We start from the raw sequence: 26,459 nt of genomic DNA, 5'->3' as shown, positions 1-26,459 counted from the left end.
AAGTATTGGTTAATTAAGTGTTAGTGCCTTGGCTTTTAGATTGTGAACCTGAGGGCAGGGACCGTCTTGTTACTGAGATTTGTCACCCACTGTGGGACCCTTTCTTGGCTGAAGAGCAGTGATAATCTTTTACCTTTGTATGTACATTCTGAACTTTATTTGATACAGGAGGGCTTCAAGCTTTAATTGCACTACCTTCATCAATTAATCAATAAGAGCTTTAATAGCAGGTTAGCTTCCTCCACGAGAGGAAAAGATGCGAGTGAATGTGTTTAATGTGTATTTATACCCAGCAAGTAAGGAATTCAGCATATTTGATGTCTACATTCAATGACAACTCGTATGGCTGTGGATTGTATGTGCATGTTATCTCTTATGTAATGCTATCTTAATACATAGCAGACTTGTTTTGCCAATACAGGGCCTTGTATGCTTTTCGATTTAATTTTGACTTGTTGACAACTGGGTAACCCTATATGATAGCTGAAGGTGAAACGTGTTAAAATACATTGCCAGTATTGAGGAACCAGCACATTCCAATGAAACCAGCATAGTTTACTTGAGACTATCAAAGTGCCATGGGGAAGTATTTGGCTTTTATTTTATTTTTTAAGTTCAAGCTTTCTAAATGATAGATGTTTCAACAGTGTTTAAAATCCTGAGAATGCATGATAGTTTTGCGAAAAGGTAAAGGCAAAGAGAGAGAGAATACCTATTTTTTGAGCCCCTAAGTCTAGAAATATCCATAAAATCAATATCCATAAAACCAGAAAAATATAACTCGTACATCACAAATGTTATCGGCCTTACTGCAGAAGTATATAACTGTTCTGAAATTTCTCTCTTCTGTAGTTAGCATGTTTGTGTTCCAATATATGACACCATACTTATTTCAACCCTTTGTTTTCTAGGGGAAGCAGCAGTGACTGAAGTTCCCTTCTCGTTGGTGATTATTTCTGCCTGCAGCCTTTTAGGCTTGGTACTTCTGCTTGTGAACTGTGTATCCTGTTGTAAAGATCAAGAGATAAACTTCAAGGTGAGTACAGGAGATAATTATTTGTATCCCTTTAGTACTGGAATCTGATAACAGATGTATATAATTGTACTGTGCAATGCCAAACATTACTGTGGTCAGTCAAAATCAATGGAGTTTGAGGTGTCACAAGTAGCTCTCAAGTCTGCTTAGATGACCTACCGTTGCTGTGCAGTCCTGAGTAACTTCTCTGTTTGATGACTTGCCTTCTTGCACTTAACATATTTTCAGAGCACTTAAGTATGAACATGCAGGGGATGGGCTTTTCTGCCTGCTTTGGAGCAATCAAGTAAAAGGGGAAACTTTTTTAAGGCAAGGATCTTGCCAGCCCATGCTGAGAGCCAAACTGACAGTAACAAATGGCCACAGAAGCCACATGTAAATGTGTAGTGCTCCAAATGTCTAAGTACAGTGGGACCTCTAGTTATGAACTTAATTCGTTCCGGACGTTCTTAACCTGAAACTGTTCTTAGCTAGAGGCGTTCCTTCGCTAATGGGGCCTCTTGCTGCCGCTGCACTGCTGGCACACAATTTCCATTCTCATCCTGGGGCAAAGTTCTCAACTCCAGGTAACTCTTCCAGGTTAGCGGAGTTTGTGACCTGAAGCATTTGGAACTCGAGGTACCACTGTAACTTGTTCTTTCTTTCTAAGCTGGGAAATTTGGCCTTGAAATAGATGAAAAATACCCCTCTTCAGGGAAGTTATGTTATTGGTTTTTTAAAATAAGCAACAATGTGCAAGAGTCATGGGGTTTCAATTAAGAAAATAGTCTCTGTAAGATCTGTGAGACTATTTGTGACATCTTCATACAATGCCTGTTTCAAATAAGTATTCAGTGAGGTTAGATTCATAGCCAGAGGATGGAAACTTCAAGGTATGAATTGTTTTGGGGTTTTGGAATGTAAAGAATGAGACAAACAGGATACTGTTCTACAGAGCTACCTAGCTAAACAGAGCTTGGATGCTGAGCTTGAAAGAATCTCTTTATTAGTGGGTTGGGGTTTTTTTACCTTGGATGTTAAACTATCCCTGTGGTATTCTCCTTCACTTCCAGCTACACTAAAGTAGCTAAACCGCAGTGAAAGCTGACACTTCCTGTGTAGGAGGAAATCTGTACTAGAGAATCTGTAATAGACTCATAGAAATACAAAAGAAATACTCTGATCTGTAAGTTTTTTCCCTTAGGAGGGATACAGGTGGAAAGCTTAGCAGAAAATTCACATGGATTTTCTAGGAAAGACCTGAGCAGGACCCAAAACGTAAAACACCCACATCCCAGTGTGACTCATTCTGGACTTCTGTTTTTGTTATCTATCTACCTACAGTATATCGCTGTCTTATAAAATACGCAGCAGTATATGTACACACAAACAGAAAACAGTGCAAAATCATTAAAATGCCTGGCTGATTGGAAGTTTAAAGAGCTGTGTATGCTTATCAGCATAAAAAGATCTTCAAGAGACACCTGAAAGTCAAAAGCAAGAATGTCAAAAAGATATTGAGCGATTGAGAAACAATAGCAGAGTTGCTTCTGTTAAGAATCCTGCTTAAAAGTATATCTTTGGATCCTGGTTCCATTTTCAGATCTTATAAATGCACATGGATTTGTCATTTGTTCCCAGTTTTCCATGTGTCTGCTTCCATGGAGGAATGAAGCTTGCTTATGGCTCAGCTCAAAGTGTTCACCAAAGCTTTTAAAGTATATTTTCCAAGTTGTATTACTTTTTCAGTAAAATTTTTATTTATTTATTTATTTATTTATTTATTTAAATAGTGTGCATTATATTGGCACAAAATGCAGCAATAAACAGCAATTCAATAAAACAATATGATCTCATAATTCACTTGTGGGCTGCTTTACATGGCTGAAAGATGGTCAAAAATAGGTTCCTTGGAGTATAGACCAGCAGTTGCTCTTTCTAGACCAAGACCAATAGCAAAGTATTAGGAAAACAATGTTGCTCTAATTATTTCTTGCTTTGCCCTTACAATTTCACAGCAAGGTCATAGGTTGTGTGAGCTTCTTCTGCAGTTATAGTGTTACGTCCATGCAACTAACAGATCTTAACTTATGATTCAAAGAATTTTTGGCCGTTATCCCATGTACAGCTTAATGTGTAAACATGCCCTCCGTTCTGATAAACTTAAGTATAAATATATTTTTATGCTATGCTGAACTGTACTTTACATCTTTGTGACCTGATTACAACTTGATTTCTTTTTCCCAAAACTGCTTTAATGTTTCTTAGCTTCTTCACCTTTTTAATTAAAATATGTAAAAGCCATGACCTGTGAAACAACCACAGAAGTTAATTAGGGTTGCCATATTTCAAAAAGTAAATTTGTTGAGCTTTTTTTTAGGAAGACCCCAAAAATTGTTAAGCTGTTTTTGGGAACAACCCAAAATTGTTGAGCTTTTTGGGGGAACCCTCTCCCCAAAATAGTGATTTTAAGCTTTGGGAGCTGTTTCCACTGCTTTCCCCATCGTTTTGCCATGCATCTGGGTATTCCCTGACAATTCGACAAAATCTCTCCCCTCCCGACACTCTTTATACACCCCAAAACCAGGACATGTCAGGAATTTTCCCAATGTATGGCAAGCCTAGAGTTAATGATCCTTTTCACAGCAATGAGGGCTGTCACTTTGCTGCTGAAAATGTTGTTGGGGCAGGAAACTTAAGTGTGATAACCCAAGTATTGTTTCAACCAATATTATGGGTCACATCAGGGACATGGAATAAATACTGTGCTAGTTTAAGTTTCTGAATCAGGCAACTTCTCCTTGTTCTTCTGGCCTCGTTACTTCTGTAGGAATTTGAAGATAATTTTGATGATGAAATAGACTTTACACCACCTGCGGAAGACACTCCATCTGTCCAGTCCCCAGCCGAAGTGTTCACACTTACAGTTCCCACTGTTTCTTTACCAGCTCCATCACAGTTCCAGCTTCCTACAGGTAAGGCATTTCCCTACCCCATCCCCTCCACCCCAGGGCTAGTTTCTGATCCTTGGTCAATGGCCAGTATTGATTCTCTGTCTTGTGACTGAAGCTTTGCTGCAGTATTGATAGCAGAGCCAAAGCAAAATGTACATATTTCAAAGGGGGGATGCTTCTATCCTCTGACAGCTTGTGAACTAGCCACATGAGGCTGAGAGTGTGACTTGCTGGCTATGGAAAGACTTTCACAGCTCACAGTTCAGTCTCTTAACTATAATGCTCTGTACATGGTAGAGTGTAAGGATTCTATTTCTCCTGACATAAATGTATGACTTGACAGAGCTACGGGGAATTTTTCAAAACTGCCTAGAACCTTGTGCTAGGGTCTTGTGCACATTTGAGAATAACTTACTGAACACCATCAGATTTTTTAATAGGTGAACAGGCGTGGAGCTGGACTGTAATTCCCATGGTCTTGAATTAAGGTGAAACCAGCTTTTTTGTGAGAAAGTGTGGGCATGGCCTGAGGTTGGTTTCTCCTGCATTGGGAATTTGGTTATCCATCTCCTTTTGAGTGGGACATCCTGTAATACACAGGAGGGGAGCACAAATATATGTAAATGTACATAGCTATCAATATAAGTAGTCTTTGTAAATCTACACTATGTGGCCCTAACCATAGAAAGGGAATAGGGAGCAGGGAGGTGTATGCTCTCTCCACATGAAAAATGCAAAGAGGAAGTTTGAAAACACCTGGGGTTTTAAATATGTTTTCGTATTACTGTAGCAAACTACTGTATTATGCATTTTTTTTGGGGGGGGGGAGCACAAAAGTAGTTAATCAAAAACAAGATTGTGGCCACTTGTTGATGTATTGTCTTATTTTGTGTAACAGAAGGCTTGAAATCCCAAGTCGTCCGTCAAAATCTCAACTATATCCAAGAAATTGGAAATGGCTGGTTTGGAAAGGTAAGAAGTCTGTAAGGTAAAGGTAAAGGTACCCCTGCCCGTACGGGCCAGTCTTGACAGACTCTAGGGTTGTGCGCTCATCTCACTCTAGAGGCCGGGAGCCAGCGCTGTCCGCAGACACTTCTGGGTCACATGGCCAGCGTGACGAAGCTGCTCTGGCAAACCGGCACCAGAGCAGCACATGGAAACGCCGTTTACCTTCCCGCTATAAAGCGGTACCTATTTATCTACTTGCACTTAAGGGTGCTTTCGAACTGCTAGGTGGGCAGGAGCTGGGACCGAATGACAGGAGCTCACCCCGCCGCGGGGATTCGAACCGCCGACCATGCGATCGGCAAGTTCTAGGCGCTGAGGTTTTACCCGCAGCGCCACCCGCGTCCCTATGTAAGAAATCTGTATTGATTGTTATATTTCTCCAGTTAATTTTCTGATTCTATGATGAACAAAAACAGCTCTTGAATAAATTGTGGAGTGCGAGCTTGCCAATGTGTCGGTAAGCAGCTTTAGGGGAAAACTTTCACTATTGATATTTGAATTTCAAAATTCAGGTTTTGATGGAACCTAGTGCAACATTATTTCTCAAAACTCTTAACACGAAAGAATGTGTTTGCAGCAGCAATTAGCATATTATTACTGCTTCCCTTCAGCTCTTCAAAATGTTTTGAGTGCTTAAACTGCAGAAACTTACAGTTCGAACTATAGGATGTCTACAGTTCTTGTATACTGAGAAAGCATCCCCCCAAAAGGCAATACAGTTTACAAGAAGTGGGAGAGAGATTACCTTTTCCCACCCCTTTTCTGGTTTTGGTAGAGTTCATGGGGTAGCCCTGAGATGCACTACTATGCTTAATCTGACTTATCTTTTCTCAAAGTCCAGTGTTTCATTCTGGAAACCTAACATTTTGCTGCCAGCTCAAAGAGTGTAAAGTTTGCCAGCTTCTGTAGCAGGACAGATTAGATAACAAATTAAAGATGTTGGAGAACAATTAAAGGTGCACAACACCATGCATGGTGGGAACCTTATGAGGCATAAGAACCCCTTTTCTTCTCCCCCTGCCCCAGTGTTGTGTATGAGCAACCCATGTACCAGACGGGTACAGAGGATTGGAAGTCTGTGTGCAGCTGTCTCCACTCTGCTTAGTCAGTGAAATGATAGTGATCTGGGACATCTAAGGAAATCTTTCCATAAGTGTCCACTCTAGTGACCTTGCTCTGCATGCATGAAACCCCAGGTTCAGCTCTTGTGGTCTCCTGTTAAAGGAGCTATTGAAAAAAGAGTTGAGGCCTTAGAGACCCTGGAGAGAGCTGCTGCAAGTCAGAGTAGGTCACTCCAGGCTTGATGGACGCAGTGGTTTGACTTGAGACCTTACAGTGAAGGGTGGGGAAAGAATAACAACAACAATGGTATAAGCAAGTTCCTGACCTCCTCCGTCTTCTTCACGTGCCTTGTAGTGACTTTTATTTTACTTGTGCACACAGTGGCTTCCTCCGTGTTTTCAAATACCTGCTGCTTGTTTTTCAGGTTTTGCTTGGGGAGGTTTACACAGGCTCCAGCGTGGCCAGAGTTATTGTGAAGGAGCTGAAAGCAAGTGCCAGTTCCAAGGAGCAAGAACGATTTTTGAGGCATGGAGAGCCGTACTTGTAAGTAGCATCTTAATAGCAGTGCAAAGTAGGAGGGCATGGTTAGCTTTTGTGAAAATGCATCGTTACATATTTCTCACAATGGCCATCGATAGCCTTGTCCTCTGTGGTGCACATAATGTGCTCATTGTGGAGCACATGAAAAAGTGAGCTTGAAAGAATAAAGTTAGGCTACCCATCAAGCTTTAATAGCTGAAGCAAAGGTCTGAACTCTGATCTTTTCAGTCCAGGTGCAGCATTCTGAATACTGTCTCTTACCTCCTTCATGTATGCCTAGCTGCTGCATGGAAGGCTTGTGGTTCTGTCCCTTTCATTTACCGATAGCCAGGAGCGGGGTGTCACTTTCAGAAATCATTTGCTCACTGAAGATGAAGTGTGCTGCTGGGGTGGGCATTTCCGAGATCCCTTTGACTCATAAACCTGGAAAGAAATGGAGTATGCCTGACCTGAAGAGCCTCTCTTTGTTTCTCTTTCCCTGCAGAATTCTTCAGCATCCAAACGTCCTCCAGTGTACAGGGCAGTGTGTGGAAGCCATTCCCTATCTTTTGGTATTTGAGTTTTGTGACTTGGTGAGTAAATGCCATTTCATTGTAATAGCACAGAGCTTGATGTTTACTTGATTTTTTATTTAAAGCATTTTATCCCACTTTTCGGAGGGGGCGGGGAGACTTGCAAATGTTAGTCCCTGCGCTCAGGCTAAGAGGTCTAAAAGACACAACGCACTGGCTTAGCACTGCACTAGGGAAGTCTTCTCTAGAACAGGGAAGGGGTGACCCTCCAGGTGGTGTTGTTGGGGCCCAAACTTCCATCAGCCCCATCCAGCATGATCACATGGATCAGGCATAGGCAAACTTGGCCCTCCAGATGTTTTGGGACTACAGTTCCCATCATCCCTGACCACTGGTCCTGTTAGCTAAGGAGGGCCGAGTTTGCCTATGCCTGGCATGGATGATAGGAGTTGTAGTTTAGCAACATCTGGAGGGCAAAGGTTACTCATACCTGCTCTAGGGCTTCAGAAAGCTTTTCCTTGTAGCTATATTTTTAAAAGATACTTTACTTCCAACTTTCATACCTTTTCATCTGCATTTATCTAAAGCATTTTTATCCCCCTGTGGGGCCAAAAAAAAAAGGCTCCCAGAATGATTTACAAATCTCAGTAATAAGTTCTTGCCCTCAGGCTTGCAGGCTAAGACTATGCAAAAGGGAAAGGGGTTGGGGAAGAGGAGGGTGGGGGAACCAGGTTAGGGATGCTTACCTGGAGACTTGTCAGGGGGTTAATTTGAACCAGTGCAGTCTTCTTGGAATTTGTAAAAATAGGCCGTGTAGAAGAAAATTTGATATCTGGCCAACCATCCTAGCTCACACTAAATCAGGCACTGTTCAGGGGGAAGGGGAGGGAAGAAATCGTTCTAACACAGATTTCCTAATTCACTGTGTTGTTTTTACACATTTACACGCAACAGCTTTTACAATCAGCATTTGGCAGCAAACAGCTGTTTGCCATTTCCTGGCATGGCCACTTCTGGTATTCTAGGTTGGTTTTAATTTCATTTAAAATGCAGGCCTCACAGTCAGGTGTGTTGTGTGTTTATTTTACATGAGTTTACTCTAAGTTTAAGTGTCTGTGGTTGTCTAGTGCTCCTGGAACAAGTGTCCTTTCAGAATCTTAACGAATTAGGTGGATTGTGGGTCTGGCCTAGTTAATTTTTTTGCAATAAGTTTCTTGTGTCCCTAGAGGTGTTCAGTGCTAATTAGTTTTTCATTTCATTTCTTGTTCTTTGGAGGTGGGGTGGGTGTAGGACATGACCTTTTACTGTGAAAATCTTATATTACTTGGCAGCTATTCAATAACTTACTTGTACCTATATTGTGTCATGCTTCTTCTGATGTATTTAATCGGTCTCCAGGAAGCTCCTGCATATTCAAGTTGTCATAGTTTATAGAATATAACTTGTTAATACTCCAGTTGCTTGAAGGCTTAGCACATCATGTCAGAAATTGTCGTGATTCTGTGGCATGTATAATCCAGGCAAGGATTTCGCTTGCCAGCATAGAATACATTTCTGTTGTAGCTGTGCAGTAAGCTTTTCGGGGAAGGAACTGGCCTTCATAAACTTCACTGCTAAATGATGGGCATACAAATTAAAATCCTGTTGCTACAGCCTGCTTCGATTAAACCAAACCTTGTCTTAGAAGTGGAATAATGTACGGCTTAGCGGCTGCAAAAACACATTGCTACTTACAAGTATGTGAGATGTGCGTAACTTTTGTAAGTGAGGAGAGTGGGATGTGAAGCTGGTGTTAATTGCATGCTGTGGTACATAGCCCTGTTAACATAGACAGTTATAGCCGCACTTACTTTGTGCAACTTTAATAAGTATCAGACAGTAAGTGCTTTCTCTGACCAACATAGATGGATGTTTTCCACGCACACACACCTTTTTTTTTTGCTGCACAGTTGGCTCTTAACAGGCAGTGGAAATTGTGTCTGGGGGTGGTTCTAAACCTCTGCAGCATGGTGGTGGCTTTTTCCTCGGTGGTAAAAAATAATTTACCTTGACAACCAATGCATTTAAGTTCTTCATTGAGACTGATTTTCACTTGCTTTCATTGTAATTCTCTGTACCTTCACCATTACCTACATGCTTTGGGAAGATGCAGGTCTATACCTAAAAACCTATATGTCTTAGAACCATAGGATTGTAGAGTTGGAAGTGCTCATCTAGTCCAAGCCCTGCAATGCAGGAATCTCAACTAAAGCATATTGCCCACTGTTATTGCCTGAAATATAAAACAACATAGAATTGATCCACTGTGCCTAAGTAGAACTGTGATGACATCTGACAGAATACTGTGTAAAGTGCTCGTGAGCTCTCCTAGCCCTTCATAAAGTCTAGCTGCTGCTGTTTTCTTAAAACAAGCAATAGCTCCTTAGTTTCCTCTTCTCTCAAATGATTGTGTAGGGACTAGATGGCATGTTTGTGGCAGTCCTCTTAATCTATAATTAACTAATGGTGTATCATTTCCGATCGTCCTGAGGTTGTACCAGGTTAAAAATAGGGTAGTAACCATCTTATTAACTGTAATATATTACCCAGCTGTATGTAGCCAATCTTCCGTCAGCGCACAGAATTATTTGTTGATAGCATGACGAATGAGGAGCAAAGAATCGTATTATGAAGTGGATGTAACATTATTATGGCAAGGCCGGCCGGCCAGCCTGTTAACTGGGTATGCTTCCATAGAAAGTAGCTCGTCAGGAACTTTTTGCTGCAGAATGAGAAGAAGTTGGCAGTTCCGGGCAGCAAGTGTGCACTCACTCTTTGGAGCATACACTTTACCTTTAATCCTTCCTAGAACTGTGACTGCTTGATTCTAAATTTCTAGAAAAGAGAAGTACATAGACGGGGAAGCTTGTCTTGTGTTAAAAAAACAAAAGTGATGTGGGGGGGGGGGGAGGCTTAAAAACTGACAGTCATACTGGCTCACGTCAGTTACTGTTTTTAACCTAGATTATTTTCTCCAGAGCTAAAAGAAAGACCCTAGAGGTCTATTCTAGGGGTAGCTAACATGGTGCTTTCCTGATGTTTTTTGGCTTCAGCCCCAGGAAGCATGACCAATGGTCAGGAATGATGGGAATTGTAGTCCTCCCCTCCATACAGTGTACTACTCCTAGATTATTTATCTACCCAACTTTCCATATGCAACTGCCCCTCAGCCACTCCTTCAATCTCTGGTATTTTGCTGATTTCTAGATTCTGTCCTTTACGAGCTCTTCTTTCTGCTCTCCTTTTCTGGATTAGCCCCCATTCATTTGCTCCTTTGCAATATATGCGATATACACAACCTTGATGGCAGAAAGTGAGGAAGAATTAAAGAACCTTTTAATGAGGGTGAAAGAGGAGAGCGCAAAATATAGTATGAAGCTCAACATCAAAAAAACTAAGATCATGGCCAATCGTCCCATCACGTCCTGGCAAATAGAAGGGGAAGAAATGGAGGCAGTGAGAGATTTTACTTTCTTGGGTTTCCATGATCACTGCAGATGGTGACAGCAGTCACGAAATTAAAAGACGCCTGCTTTTGGGGAGAAAAGCAATGACAAACCTAGACAGCATATCTGAGGTTGTTGATATTTCTTCCAGCAATCTTAATTCTGGCTTGGGATTCATCCATCCCAGCCTTTCATATGATGAATTCTGCATATAAGTTGAATAAGCAGGGAGACAATATACAGGCTTGTCGTACTCCATTCCCAATTTTGACAAACCTAGACAGCATCTTAAAAAGCAGAGACATCACCTTACCGACAAAGGTCCGTATAGTTAAAGCTATGTTTTTCCCAGTAGTGATGTATGGAAGTGAGAGCTGGACCATAAAGAAGGCTGATCGTCGAAGAATTGATGCTTTTGAATTATGGTGCTGGAGGAGACTCTTGAGAGTCCCATGGACTGCAAGAAGATCAAACCTCTCCATTCTTAAGGAAATCAGCCCTGAGTGCTCACTGGAAGGACAGATCCTGAAGCTGAGGCTCCAATACCTTGGCCACCTCATGAGAAGAGAAGACTCCCTGGAAAAGACCCTGATGTTGGGAAAGATGGAGGGCACAAAGAAAAGGGGATGACAGAGGACGAGATGGTTGGACAGTGTTCTCAAAGCTACTAACATGAGTTTGACCAAGCTGCGGGAGGCATTAGAAGACAGGAGTGCCTGGCGTGCTCTGGTCCATGGGGTCACGAAGAGTCGGACACGACTAAACGACTCAACAACAACAACATTTGCTCCTTTCCTTAAAGTTGCTTGATGTTGGCACTTCCCATGCCATAGTCATACACTTTCTCTACCCCCCCCCCAACACCCTGCTTCCCCTCCTCACACTTTCCAAATGTAGCCTTAGAACAGGGATATACTTCCTGGCTGTTATTCTCTGTTGCTATACATGGGGATTTGGTGTGTTCTCAGGATTTTCCTTACAGCTGTGAAAACTGATGCTTAAAGAAGCTGCTAATCTTGGAACCTTTCATACAGCTTAGTTTTCCAGTTGACTCCCTCTGTCACTAAGTCACTCATATCTCCTTTAAGGACTGCCCAAGGAAGTTTACATATAAACTCTGCAAAGCTTTGAAAGAATAAGACACCTATTCTGCTCCCTACCCTCAAAAAAATTACCCCCAAATAGATCAGTTAGCTGCTGTAAAAATCACTCTCATCATGCGCATCAGTAGTAGCTTAATTCCAGCCAGTAATTCCAAAACCGAAAATGTTCCACTACTTTATTTTTCCATGGATTTTTTTTTCTTTCATAAGTTCATGAGCAGCGGTGAATAGATACCAATTCCACATACAATATTAGCACAGCTTGGCTGTTTTAAAGATATGTTTGCTAAATACAAGTAAAATAAGCATACTACATTAGATCACTCTCAAGGCATCAGAACATTTTCTAATGCAAATTAACCCTAATGTGCATAGGAAAAGGTTCCAGAAAAACCATCACCAGTGATCCCAGCTACCTTAGAGTTGTGAGAGAAATGGAAAACCATAAGAGGAAATAAAAAAAACCTACTGGAGTTGGAACAAGGAGCATGCTACCTACAAAATAAATGATTTAACAAACATTTTAAAACTTTAAAAATCTAAACAAAACATGTGAAGCAAATTTACAAACAGATAAACAAAGCATGTGTCTGAATAGATCCTCTGAAACAAACATTTTCAGCAGGCATCTAATAGAGTACAGTACAAAGCAAAAGCACACAATGATGGTGTACTAAGATTATAGTTATGCTTGCTGCTTAACATCAATAGGCAGGGAGTTCCAAAGTATAGGCATTGCTATAGCTTGAGCAGGTGCTTGAAATATCTCCCTCTAGTGGTTTACTCCTTGTTGCAAGTTACTAGCAGGTAGTGGTCCATATGGGCAGGTAAGCTCTCCCCATTTGGGAAGTTTGCAATGATGTGGTGAAGGTTGCTGTGTGGCAAGCCATTACATGCAAACAACTGTGTATGCAGAGAAGGCAGCCACGAAGGAGGATTTAAGTGGCTTCCAGATAGGAGCTCTTTTTTGCTCTGGTTTTCCAATTTGGTTTTAAAATTCAGTTGCTGCTTGATGAAGGGGGGAGGAGTCTCCATTGTTTTCGAATTTCGTCCGTTTGCTCCTGCACAACATTTGCATGTGGAAAAATGGTTCTTAAGAAGCACTGTGTGTTAAGATGAGGCATGTGTTATAGGAAGTATCCTCTTGGAAAAGACCTTTCCTCTTCCCTTGAATTCAGGAAAAATGACTCTTCTGAAATAGCTCTTTCCAACTGCAGTTTGCATAACTTATTAGTATTAAATATATTTTCCAAAGCCTAATCTGCTAACATTTAATTGGGAGTGTCATGCTTGGCAACGTGTATTTCAGTCAAACAGTTTGATTAAACTATGGATCATTAGAGGGAGTTGGCTTTTAACAGTTTATACAACAGGAACCAAGGTAAGAGCAAGTCAGTCGTGCTACACAAGTGCCTTTTTGAGATTCAGTTTCCAAACCAGGTATTGGAGAAACCTAATGTATTAATTCCAGAAAAATTACTGTAGCACATTTGAAAAATGTCATTACTGTGTGGGTAACGAATATGAGCAATGAATAGTTCTAACTTGGCACCATTCCGGAAGGAAGCCTTAAATTTTCTGGGATGCCAGTGGTAGAAACTGTATATCCTTTCCTTCCTCTGCCTTCCTCTCTCCTCTTCTGCTGAAGAGACACACAGTAGCAATTTGGAATTGTATGCAGAAGCCCATGAATTTCTACAAAACCAGGGGTGTCCAAACTTTTTTCAAAGAGGGCCAGATTTGATGAAGTGAACATGTGTGAGGGACAACCAAAGTTGCTGAGCTTTTTTTAAGATTTTCCCCCAAATCTGTTGGGCTTTTTTTAAGGATTGAAGTTGAGGTTGTTGAGTTTTTTTGCCCAGTATATAAACTGCCACAGGGGCCGGATTAAATCAACCTGAGGGCCGGATTAGACCCCCGGGCCAGACTTTGGACGTGCCTGTACTAAATTATTGCGTAAAGAAGCTTAAAGTACTGTATACTGATTCCTGTTACATCTTTAGCATTTTCTTTCTGAAGTTCAAAAGGGATTAGGACCACTTCACGCATAATATAGTCTTAACTGTAAATGTAAAAAATGTGTGTAAAGGTGAATGGAGGGCTGATTGAATGGTTTGGGAGCACTTGAAGTTAACTGGTGGAGGCCTAATGAATCAGCTCGATGAGAGAATGCTGGGAGCCCCAAGTTAAGATCAAGATATAAAGAAGTTAGCTTATATTTTAAAAGTATGAATGCAACATAATTCACATTTGCAACCATATGCTTGTCAGGGAGTTGTGGTTGGCCATAGTTTTTTGTTGAGTGTACCTTCAGAGGCAAGCCTGGGTTTGGGATTTTGCTTTGAACATGACAGCCCATAGTTGATTACTAATCTTGTTAGCTGTGAGTCTTCAGAAGCTATAAAAGGAAACTTAGACTGTGTTATTCAAGTGCAGGTTCTTAAAACAAAAGAGTTGCAAATGTATGTTGCACACTAAATATGTTGTGCATTGCAAATTAACAGATGCATCTCCAGACTGTGCTAACCCATTATGCTCAGAACTATTTTGGCCACTTGGCAGCCTGCTGTTGTGCAGAGGAAGTGTTTAAGCAGTTTCCCAGTCAAGCTTTGTTCATGCCCTTCTTCATCTCTGCTTTTTACACTTGCATTCTGGAAGGTGTGGGTTAAAGTACATTTTTGTGTGAGCTATTTTAGTGCAAATGAATTTTGAGTAGAAAATTCCCGTCCAGGAGAAATGGCTTCCTTAAAAAACAAAATCCCCCCTCCCCCCGCAAAACATAGGGCAGTAGACTCATTTAACAACCTGTAATCATTTTTACTTGCAAATTGTAGGAGGTAATTCAGCAAATGGTGTCTTGCTGTAAAACAAACTTCTCTTATGCTGCTGTGACTTTTGCCTAATAGTTTGCTGCCATCTAGGGTTGGTGAAGCAGTTTTGCCTCTGCTTTGTGCGCATGCTTCTGTAATGTGTTCATGGGTCGAGGCATTGCAGGTTAGAAGCTAGATAGAATTTAGATGCTGCCTCCAACCCAATGCTTTTCAGCTGCGCCCAGGCATCCAGCTGCCGGTTAACAAACATATAATAATTGAGTGGTGGGCATCCATTTATGAATGAGAGATGTACACTTTGAAATTTACCGTGGAACTTTTGTTCCCTTCACCTGTCTGCAGTTTTCTTATACAGTCTACTGTTAAGTGTCATGCCCTCTTGCTGCAATGAATAAATGTTGAAACTCAAGATTTGTAGTACTGTAGTATCATTCTCTCAGATCAATTCGTGTGATCCTAGTATAGTAGATGTGTTTTTCAGAATACTTGAGTGTGGTGTGAATCTGCTTTAAACCAGCCCTTATGTGCAGGGCTGGTGCAGTGTAGTGGCTAATGTATATGAGAGAGACAGGTTCAGAAGCACAGCCACTTTGCACAGAGATCAGTGCTGCTATCCATCCTTCCATGCATTGTCATTCTTGCCTCTTATCCTCTTAGCCCCTTTCTTTTCCTGTCCCAGAGAAGACCTGTGGGTATAGCTTCCATTTTTCATTTTCCCATAACTTTATTCCAGACCAGTTATTATATTAAGTGCATAAATAAGTCCTGAATAGCTTTAAAACAGTCACGGTGTGTACCTCAGCTGCCTTTTTAAAGAAACATTATAGAGACTTGAAATTTGACGACAGTGCTCTCTGAGTGCAAGCTTATTTATAACTAATATTTATAACCTTGTTGACTGGCAAGACCTAAACTGCGCTTAGCTGCTGCTTCATTAAATAACTGTTAAGTGCAACCAGCTTGAGAAGGCATTGATGACTGTTCTTGTTTTACAGGGTGACCTAAAAACGTACCTTTGCAATGAACAGGAGAACATTAAAGGAGATTCCCAAATAATGTTGCTACAGAGGATGGCGTGTGAGATTGCAGCTGGACTCTGCATAATGCATAAACATAATTTTGTCCATGGGTATGGCTTCCAAATGAATAATGCTTTTGCATGTACATTACATAAAAGACAAAGACAAATCCCTTAGTTCTGAAATACTAGATTTAGTAGGTTCTAAGGCATGCTGAATATAGCAGCAACCTTCTTATTTGCATTTCCCGCTACCCCTTGCCACAGAATATAAAGACGTTTGCGGTTCTGTTTTTTGTTTTGCTTCCATCCATGAGTTGGAAGATCACAAAGTGGAGGTTGTGGCTGCAGCATAGTCTTATAAATGCACACATTTCTTCAACTGAATCGCAACCCTTTTTTATTTTACAGTTTATGTATGAATAAAATGTTGACATGAATGTGGCCGGTAATTGAACTGCCATTTTTCCACTGAAACTCAACCCTAATGAAATTGCTTGTAGTCTGTCTATGCTGTGGTTGTCTGAGGTTTCCCTGGATGACTTGTGCAACAGTATTCGAAAAGCAAAAGTACATACTACATTATTTTTGCTTGTTAAGAAGTGTGTTTAGCTGGCCACTTCAATTTTCTATTTTGAAGAAAAAACAGCTGCAGGACCCCGATCTAGACCCCTTCCCCTGTTTCCTGCCAAATATATCCCTCTTCCCCCCACCCTCCAGCTGCTGTTTGTTCACAAAGATGTCATTTGCAGCAGACTGGCCTAAGATTACCAAGTGAATGTTGCAGCTTCACTCATGCTTTCTAGCCAAAGTCCAGTATTTGATCCATTTCACCATTCTTGTTCTCCAGGGCTCAGATAAGCACATGTGTCTGTTCCATGATGATTTTTGAACGGCTGGTGCTATATTTAAAGCTGTAATCTAATATTGTGCTGTGTCAGATGAGCTTGGCCGCATTATTGATTTTTTTTAATCATAGGAGCTATTGTGAACTTTTGTTCTCATTGCAGTATTTTGGTATTTTTTCCCAGTGACCTAGCCTTACGCAACTGCTTCCTTACATCCGATCTAAACGTAAAAGTGGGAGATTATGGAATAGGATTCAGTAGGTATAAGGTAAGTTGACACATTTACAGAATGGCAGTGGCTAAAGCTACAAATTACTGTTTTACGTGGGCTTGCTGAACTGTGAGCAGTTCTGTAGCTCGATAATGGTGCACATTGTAATCTCCATTTTTATACTGCTCTTTGATGCATCTGTGCATGTTGGACTTGCTGATCTCCATCTACTCTTTGTTCTAGTGCAGTAATTTGCATATGTCAGTGGGATTGTGCCATTTAAGAGGTACTATATACTGCTGATATTAAGGCCTGTGCAATCTTGTGCTGGTAACTGAATCCAGTAGGATTAGGAACACCCTTAAAAAAATTAAAAGCAGCCTCTGGTGTTGATCTGAGGCATAGAGAGGGCATGCTTAATCCTTCCCCTGGATGTTTTTTCTGCCTCCTGCCTCCTGTCATTCCTCCAGTAAAAATGGCAAACCACTATTGGCTGCTTCTCATTTAATCAGAAAACTTGTTGGAGCTTCATTTCGCCTTTGCTTGCACCATGTAGTGCATTTAATGAGCATCAAATGTACCTGAATTTATATCCATACGATGATAGTCGATACTGGTTATTTAGACTTGTTTGGATGAAATATATGGCATTAGAGTGAATAAATATTATCTTCATGTCACACAGCTAAATTTCTCATTTTTGGTAAACAATTTAAATTTGTTTTTGCATTATAAAACCTGAGTGCCATGGATCAATAAAATAAAATACTAGGTTCCACCTAAATGCTTTAATTTAGTGGTCTAGCTACCAGTCTGTTTCTTGAGCAGGTTCTTTAATGTGGACCTACATACACTCATAGGAAACACTGCCTGGACATTCTGATTGATTGACCCAATCTTATTCTTCCTGTATCCATGCTACTGATTCTGCTGTCACCAACTTATCTCTCTGGCCGCAAATGGCACTGAACATGGTCCATGCACCCAACCACCATAGCACTGCTCTGTTGCTACAGGATAATGTTGTACATGCTTTCGCTTTCCCCCTTCCACCATATAGCTTCCACAGTGCTTCTCTGCTAAGAGACAGTAGTAGGGAGGTTGTGCAACTAGCTCAGTTCCTATGGCAGCAGTGCTGAAGTATAGAGTATAGATGTCTAGGTGAGCACTGAATTGCAGGTTTCCAATGCAGAAAGGCTGGCCAAAAGCTACAGAAGCCAAAAAGAGGAAGCAAAGCCTCAGTTATACAGACTAAGTTAATCATTACTTATTGATTTTTCAGTTGAACTAAATCAATAGGAAATTCAGCCATAGAATTAAATATTGGATTTTGCCCAATACATTTCAGAGTATTTCCACCTTCTGGGGCAAAGAGATTTCTGATAATTTTTGGGTAGTGATTTATTTATGACATTTGCTTCTGAAAGACTCTACTCCAAAACACATTGGGCACATTGCAATCCCCAATATTCCCTCCAACTTTAGCTTCATTTTGAACCTTCATTGCATTTTTTTGGCTTTGGTTCCCTCGTGCTGACCCTTCTTTTTTGCAAAGGCAATTCAAGGGTTCTCTAATTCCAAGGAATCTGAGGCATGAGAGAACAAACAGCATTTGACAATGTGTGGTTTTTGTTTGCCCTTTGAATTTTTTGTCTCTTTCCTTGATATAATAGGAAGATTATATTGAAACAGATGAAAAGAAGCTTGTGCCTCTTCGATGGACTGCACCAGAGCTGGTGACTAGCTTTCAGGACAGACTGTTAACAGCTGAGCAAACAAAGTACAGTAACATCTGGTATGAAAACAATAGTCTAAAGCTTTGCTTAATTAAAAGTGTTTGGCCTGGTTTAGAGGGAGATCTTGGGCAGGGTTGGGACATCTGTGGCTCTCTAGATGTTGGACTACAGCTCCTGTCATTCTTCGGCTGTTCTGGTTGGGGCTGATAGGAGCTGGAGTCCAGCAATATCTGAAGGGACCACCATCACCCATCTTTGGTCAAAATCATTGATAAGTGATTGTAGACTTGGGCTTTGGCACTACCTTTCCTCTGTGTGAGAGGGGAAAGGGAAGAGAGCTTCTGCTTTCACTTAAAGCAAATTGCAGTTTGCTGCTTTATACAAAGAACTCTGGTTTGTTTAAAATACCATATGTTAAAAATAAACCAGAGTTTCAAACCATGGTTTGAAACTCTGGTTTCTTGTAGCTGATTGTATCCAGAACAAACCACAATCCTATGAATTCATACGTAATGGCAAACTGCTGCCTCTTTCTAAAGGGAAAATGGAAGTTTTCTGTCCTTGCACACAGAGGAGGTAGAGAGAAAATTGGCAAGGCAGAGATTGTTGAGATTGTTTCAGCCATTCCTCTGACTGACACGAGTGTGTTAGAACTGTTCAGCAGTTCGTTTGAAAACAACTCTGCAGACTGGATTGCTAGCATGCATATATAATATATATCTCCAAAGGCCCCATTTTAATTCTACTGACAATGTAACAGGGTTGGGATTTACTAGTGAGTAGTAGAACTGAAATAGGTTTTTGTACATCATTCCACAGCTGGGTGATTTGAGCTTTTGGAGTTAGGGATCTAGACCTTGCTAGTGAGTGAGTTTCACACCTAGAGTGTTTGGTATCCCTTTTGACATAGCTTATGGACTGAGTACCATGATGTGTTGTTCTGGCATCTTGTTGTGTTCTGTTGTGTTGTGTTCTGGCATCTTGTTATTGAAGACTTTTATTTTTGCAGGTCACTAGGTGTAACGCTATGGGAGCTTTTCAGCGGTGCTGTGAAGCCTTACTCCCATTTATCTGATGATGAAGTCCTGGTGCAGGTCATAAAAGAGAAGCAGACGAAGCTTTCAGAACCTCGTCTTGAGCAGCCATATTCTGATAGATGGTAAAACTTGAGTATCTGAAGTCTCTATCCAGTTATATTCCATTAATTTCATTGGTCTTTAAAATAGCTATTTAAGACTAATAGGAAAGGGCAGGTTGTGGCTCCCTGTGACCATCTAGTGATATTGTGACTGAGCAGATATTGAATATTGGGAGGTCTGTTTTGTAATGCCAAAAATAATTCAAAGTAGTAAAAAGTTTGCAAGCACTTAATAAGTAGAAGTAAAACAATTGGCACATTTCTCAAACTTAAGAAGACTTATTGCCTATTGAAAGGAATTGTTGTCCTGATACAACATTGACTTTTCTTAATGGCCATTATTACCTACATTATTGAAAATGGAATATGTTGTTCTTTTCATAGGTATGAAGTTTTACAGTTCTGTTGGCTGTCTCCAGACAAGAGAGCAACAGCAGACGAAGTGCATAAGCTTCTAACTTATCTCCGTATGCAAAGTCAAAGGGACTCGGTGATTGATCCTGAACAGTGGAATGATCTCAAGCCTGATACTTCAAACAGAGAGTCCTCTGGTAACTCTGCCTTTCCAATCCTGGATCATTTCACAGGCAACAGGTTTGGCCGTGAGATGGAAGAAGTTCTCACGGTAACTGAAACAAGTCGAGGGCTCAACTTTGAATGCATCTGGGAAGCAGCCAAACAAGACCACTTTGAATGCAGCCAGGCAAATCCTGATGAGGGAATGACTTACACCAATATCTTCTTCCCGGTGGAGGTTTTTGAGAACACACTTACGGAGCAAGGACCTGGGAATCAAGTTGAAAGTGGGCAGGATGTGCTTCGTGTCCCTGGGGAACTTCCCGTGTTTAATGCCCAAAACCCTTCTGTTGGAAATGATTATTACATCCAGTTAGAAGAGAAGAGCAGAGACAATAGTGTAAACTTTGATAACCAGGATTCTATATTGATGACTGACATGGACAGTCATGCAGTTGTAAAGGACAAAAACTCTCACTTCATAGTTCTTGGGGACTTTGCTGCTGAATCCACTACAGATAGGGACTCTCTCCATTACAATACATATCCCAAGGAACAGGATTTCCATGTTCATTGTCCTGAAAGTCATTTCCAAGATATATTTAGTGATATCGACAGAATGGAACAATTTACAGATATGAGAAATAGGTTTGAGTTGGCTGATCTAAATGATATTCATGTCGAGCTTGAAGCAGCTTCATATTCAGGTCTTGAGGAGTCTGTAGTTGATCAGCTCCAGAAGAGAAGTCCAAGACATGCTTCTGAAAGTGAAGCTGGTTGCTTGCAGGAGGATATCATAATGCAGTCCGATCCTAGCTTACTGACTTCAGAAGAGCTGTCGGATAACTTCCTTTTCCTTCAAGAGAATAATTTACTAAAGGGGGCACTGAGTAACAGAACTGGTGGTGGTGACTTAAAAAGAGCATCTGACAACACAAAAGTGCTAGATCCACCAAATACAAACTCTCTGGGGGTTGAACTTAAAATGGATAGGAATTCTCCAGTCCATGAAGACGAACATTTTGTGCAAATGAGCACAAATAAAAACAAAAGTATTCCGCCCCAGCCCCTTATGCAAGGTCAAACGTCTCCTAGGTCACCTGCGATGGAGAAGGAGCAGGTATCCCCGTTATCAGGAACTGAAAAACCCTCTCCTAACATAGAAGTTAATGATAACTCTGCCCACAGTATTGATTACTCTTACCTTGACATGGATCAAGTCTCTGAAGCTGGCTTTAATGAAACGTTATCCATGAATGCCAAAAACCAAACTAATGGGAGTAGCCCCGGTCATAGCATTGCACTCCATGCTCAAGAGGAAGAAAGACAGCAGAATAAGCAGGAACTTAAATGCAATAGTAGTTCTTGGGGGGAGCTGATTGAGGATCTGAAGAATAAGCCATCTGGATTAGAGCAAGGTGATGAGTATATTCTGGAGCCAACTGACGAAGCTTTAACCGAGGCTCAGAAATGTAACAAGGAGACCCCGATCAAAGACATTGCGCTTTCATCTGTCCTTCCTTCAGACCGTACAAGTCACGACAGTCTACTGGAGGACAGTTTATCAGCTCCCACACAGAGTATGGGGCAGTCTATTGATACACCGGACTCATTGGATTCATTAGATGTTATTGAGGTCTTAGAGTCTTTAGTGGGTCAGAGCCCACAGAAACCTTTGCCACCTGATAAACCTGCTGACAGTGGCTATGAAACTGAAAACCTGGAGTCTCCTGAATGGACTTCACACCTTGTTGGCAGCAACTCCAATGAAGACATGGCTTTGTCCAGTGCTGCTGGTGATGGTCTTTTGCGTGATAAGCCTATGATCATTCTGTCGCCAGATGTCAATACAGACTTAGACACAGCAAATACCATGGACACATTTGAAGGCATCTCTAAGACTTCTTTTGGTGGCATCCAGAATTCGTACAGAGATTCCGCCTATTTTTCTGATAATGATTCTGAACTAGATAAGAAATCTGAGGTTACAAATACATTGGCAGATGCTCAAGTACGAACAGAGGGTGTTACATGCAGTGACTACTTTGAAATAGAAGAGCATAAAAATGCAGAAAATCGATCAAGTGATGACCAAGTAGCCAATCACCAGTTCACAAAGAACTCATGCTTGCAGCTAGAGTTGGAGGAGAAGCTGGAGACCACTGAAACAAAGCAAGAGTATCTTCATAAAGGTGACAATACAGCTTCATTGCTACCTGTGGTAGAACTAGAGCCTACTGATGAAGATGACATTGAGATCATATATGAGGATTCCCCCAGAAGTGTCTCTTGCACAGGCACTAACACAGCAGACTTCCTTCCTGAGAGAGATCTAAAACTCACATCTAACTTGTATGGCCCTGCTGAAGTGTTGGAAACATCCTTAGTGTGCCACTTTGAAGGTCATAATAAGTTGAAAGAGCCAGACATCGAAGGAAAATACCTTGGTAAACTTGATGTTTCTGGGATGCTTGATCTATCAGTGGATGGGGATGATGCTGATGAAGAAGATGAGAACAGTGACGATTCTGAGGATGATATGAGAACTTTCCACTTGCATGGACTCAGCTCTGACAGCGATGAGGAACTTGTCCATCAAGTACCGGTGATCCTTACGGATAGAGATGATGGCAAACATCTGAGGAGCTTGTTAAAACATCCGAAGCCACCAGGGCAGAACAACCCTTCTGAAAACTTTATGAAGAATGAGAGGAAAGCCGTAACGTTCTTTGATGATGTCACAGTCTATCTTTTCGATCAGGTATCTGATGCTTTTCTTGTTATTTGTTCTCTAAAATGTAAATGCCTGCTGGTGGTGGAAAGGTCACGATCAGTTTGGAAACCTTGGGCTCACTGTGGCAAATGGAAGTTTGTGCAAGGATGTAGGGGAGGAGAAGACAGAATAGCCACATAATCTCAGAGGCCAGAGTTTTCATAATCTTTCTTATGCAAATATTTTGTTGCAGAAAAAAAACATAGAATCTAAATATTGTGTGTTTGCGGGAGTTCATGATAGAGATTAAGACAATCTCAGGTCGGGAAGAGTGCTGTTAAGCTCAGTTTCCCATGGACTTTGGGTTGGCCACTGTGAGAACAGGATGCAGGGCTAGATGGGCCACGGGCCTGATCCTGCAGACTCTTCTTGTGTTTTCAAAAGCTGTGCAAGTAATGGATATGCACACTGATCACAGTAAGCCATAAAAAGATGTGCTCAATTTGATTGTGCCCACTCTGCTGTCTCTGGCTTAGCACGATGTCCAAAGTACAGATTGCGGTTCTGCTCTGATGACTTCCTTTTGGATTGAAACAAACCTTAGTTTGGGTGTAATGCTAAAGCCAGAGATCGTGATTTGTTTCCTCTTCATACAGTTTGGTGCTTTCACAATAAATCATTGCCACAACACGTAAGCTGTGTTAAATCATAAAGGAAAGTGAAAAGCCTCAATTCCTGTTGTCCCACATGATTTTTAAGGGTTTGAACTAAGATGGACGAGTGGAGTTGATCGTTCATTCTAAAATAAGAGCATCATAGAACAAGTTTATCAGCTCCTCGATCTATCCTGTTTAGTCCATACCTCATTTGTACAGAGGTAGGTAAATACAATTAAATATAACTAAAATATTCAGATTACCTGTAATTTTCCTAGTCAGTGTCCCACTAAGAAGTGGCCTTCTATAAAGAAATAAATCATCCTGAGCCATGCTGCACTAACTGTATCAATCTTGCCTCCTAAGTGCACTAAATGGCAATGATTTAAGCAAAGAAGCACACGAGGCTTGAAACAATTGGTGGTCACTGTAACCTACAGTTGTGATTGTGAAGAACACTGGGGTTGCCTGTAGTTCTTTGAGTTAGAACGGTTGTGTGTGTACACTCCCTCTCCCTCTCTCTGAAAATAGTTGACCTACTTTACAGAAGTCCAAGGTTGTGTATCTAGTTCCTACTTCTGTAATAAGATAGGCCACAAGGTGCCTTTTATACCTGGTGGGAAAGCAAACGAGCACAGCAAATTGAGGCCTTTAATTATATAAAAAAGCAACAAAACAAAAAAAAACCCCACCAAACCTCTAGAAATGAACGATGATTAGGTTTGCGGAATGGTGCAGAGTTTCTTAACTTTTGAGTGCTGTCCAAAATAATTGAGTTATGTTTTACCAAGATCTTTTGGTCTGTTGATCCACACAAAAGGTTTTATCTGGTAGGAATCTTTTTGGTACTTGGGGGTGCTGTATTGTGGGAGCTGTGGTTCTTTCTGGAAGTCGGGTCACAGAAGATGTTGCTGCTGTTGGTAACCCTCCCCGTGTTGTATGGTGCCTCCCCATAACAAAAGTTTCCCCATCAGGCAATTAGGTTTGAAGATGCCTTTATTTTGAGCTGAAGGTGAGTGTATGAGATCCCCCTGCTGACTTTCAGCCCTGGCTGCACCTATTTTTGCGTTAGCCCTGCCCACTTCAGGCTTGCAGCCCCTGGAAATAAGCGTATGGTAAATGTCATGCAGTAACAACGGTAAACAGTTGTAAAATGAAATGCATGATGATGCAGTTGCTAGCATAGATAGCTCAGTTGGTTAGAGCGTGGTGCTGATAATGCCAAGGTTGCAGGTTCGATCCTCATATGGGACAGCTGCATATTCCTGCATTGCAGGGGGTTGGACGAGATGATCCTTAGGGTCCCTTACAATTCTATGATTTTGTGAAATTGGTGGGTAGTACATTGACATCCCCACCCCTATCCCCCAAAACCAAGAAAATCTAGGCTGCTTTGAAATACCACACTGTAGATCTTCAATATGGTTTCAACTGGTGAAGCATCACATGCATACGATAATGGAAGTAATAGTATTTCTTTGGATTATTTTTTAGGAAACACCAACCAAAGAGCTCGGAAATCGTGCTACAGAATCAAACCACTCGGATTCTGATAACACTCCTGTTCCTGCTTCAGGGCCTGGTTACTTGAATAAATTTACAAATTCAGAAAGTTCTACAGATGAAGAAGGTACTTAATATTTGGCTTGCAAGTTTAAGTGTATTCCTTTATAAAATTAAGATGCAGAGTTCCCAAGCGAAACAAGTACGTTTTCTTCCACTCGTTTCTTTGCTTGAATGCTTGTTCTAACTGACCATGTTCATCGGTGATGTACATAACTTGAATTTTGTATTACGACCAATGATTAATCTAAAACCAAGCTTGCTTCAGTTTAATCCAATTGCAGTTTTCCAATAAAGATGTTGGTGTTACAGTGATCTTAAAAAGGAGGACCATGGCTTAGTAGCAGAGCTTTGCATGCAAAAGGTTTCTGGTTCAACTAAGGACATCTCTAGATTGGATAGGGATAGTAATCTTGTCTGGAAGCCTAGAGAGTTGATGCCAGACAGTTCTGTGCCAGATATGCCAATGGGGTATCTCATTATGAGGCAGCTTCCTCTGTATAGATAGGATAACCACCCTTACTTTGTTTTAACTGTGGTTTACTTTCACTTGTGAAGCTTCTGTTGATGCCTTTAGAATTTGCTTGGTCACCCACTCTATTGACTATATGAACATAAAGGACAAAGCTCCGAAATAACTTTTAAATGTTGATCACATGCTGAACAGAAATTCCACTTTTCAGTGTAAATATTCAGATTTAAGTTTAAATTTAAGGAAGTGTGGTGGTCTGCAAGGAGAAACCCAGTCAGAAGAGTTTGTTCCTTGTATACACCCATCCCTAACAAAGAGAATATATAAGGGAATCTGGTGACATAGTCTGTGCTTCACTTTGCAAAAATCAGTGTCATGCATCACCTTATTTTTTTTATAGGCCCCTATTTTGCCCATGTGTCTACCTAAGGATTCAAAAATCTGGTTTTGTGCTCTTAGAAGTAGGAAAATATAGCATGTGTGTGCTTCATTATCATATGTCCAATTTTGCATACAGTTCATCTGCTTCAGTTGATGCATTTAGAGATTTCTGATACTGGCTATAAGCCTAATCCACAGAGAATGTTCTCTGAACTAATTGCAAGTTCCATTCCCTGGAGATTTCGGCATTTTCTCCAGATTTTTATTTTATTTTAATGTGTGTGTGATTTGTTCCAGGTGGAGGTTTTGAATGGGACGACGACTTCTCTTCTCCAGAGCCCTCTTTCATAGCAAAGGCAGCAAACAGCCTCATTAGTTCCAAGCCTTCTCTTCAGACCTCAAAGTACTTCTCCCCACCACCACTGCCTCGAAGCTCTGAACAAAACTGGTCGAATCCTTTACCTTACTCCAGGTTCTCTATCTCTCCAGCAAACATTGCAAGCTTCTCGCTCACTCACCTTACAGATTCTGATATTGAACAGGGAGGCAAGTATTTTCCTTCAAGCACTCGTTTGTTACATCAGTATGGTTTTCGAGCAATGCTTGCTCAAGCGATTATTAAAAGATGATAAAATCTTGAGTAAGGAAAGTAGATCTACCTTCTGCCCACCCTTTTCCTAAATAGCTGCTGCCTGTT

The 26,459-nt window shown here is 41.0% G+C and overlaps 1 protein-coding gene across 2 annotated transcripts in view; it reads left to right on the top strand.

Annotated features, from left to right (window-relative positions):
- The window catches only part of LMTK2 (lemur tyrosine kinase 2), a 44,888-nt gene that overhangs the window by 12,522 nt on the left and 5,907 nt on the right, over positions 1–26,459 (top strand). The window contains exons 2-13 of one of the 2 annotated variants that reach the window (XM_079953667.1): positions 912–1,036; positions 3,846–3,990; positions 4,868–4,941; positions 6,464–6,582; positions 7,064–7,151; positions 15,506–15,639; positions 16,560–16,644; positions 18,261–18,382; positions 19,333–19,482; positions 19,846–22,738; positions 24,841–24,976; positions 26,060–26,308. In XM_079953667.1, coding sequence (XP_079809793.1) covers positions 912–1,036; positions 3,846–3,990; positions 4,868–4,941; positions 6,464–6,582; positions 7,064–7,151; positions 15,506–15,639; positions 16,560–16,644; positions 18,261–18,382; positions 19,333–19,482; positions 19,846–22,738; positions 24,841–24,976; positions 26,060–26,308 — 4,320 coding nt within the window. Of the gene's footprint in view, positions 1–911; positions 1,037–3,845; positions 3,991–4,867; positions 4,942–6,463; positions 6,583–7,063; positions 7,152–15,505; positions 15,640–16,559; positions 16,645–18,260; positions 18,383–19,332; positions 19,483–19,845; positions 22,739–24,840; positions 24,977–26,059; positions 26,313–26,459 lie in introns of both variants that reach the window. The other variant, XM_079953668.1, reaches the window with a different exon arrangement.

This window comes from Podarcis cretensis (assembly GCF_951804945.1).
Source record: "Podarcis cretensis genome assembly, chromosome: 14".
NCBI lineage: Eukaryota > Metazoa > Chordata > Lepidosauria > Squamata > Lacertidae > Podarcis > Podarcis cretensis.
This window is presented reverse-complemented; position numbering and strand designations above follow the sequence as displayed.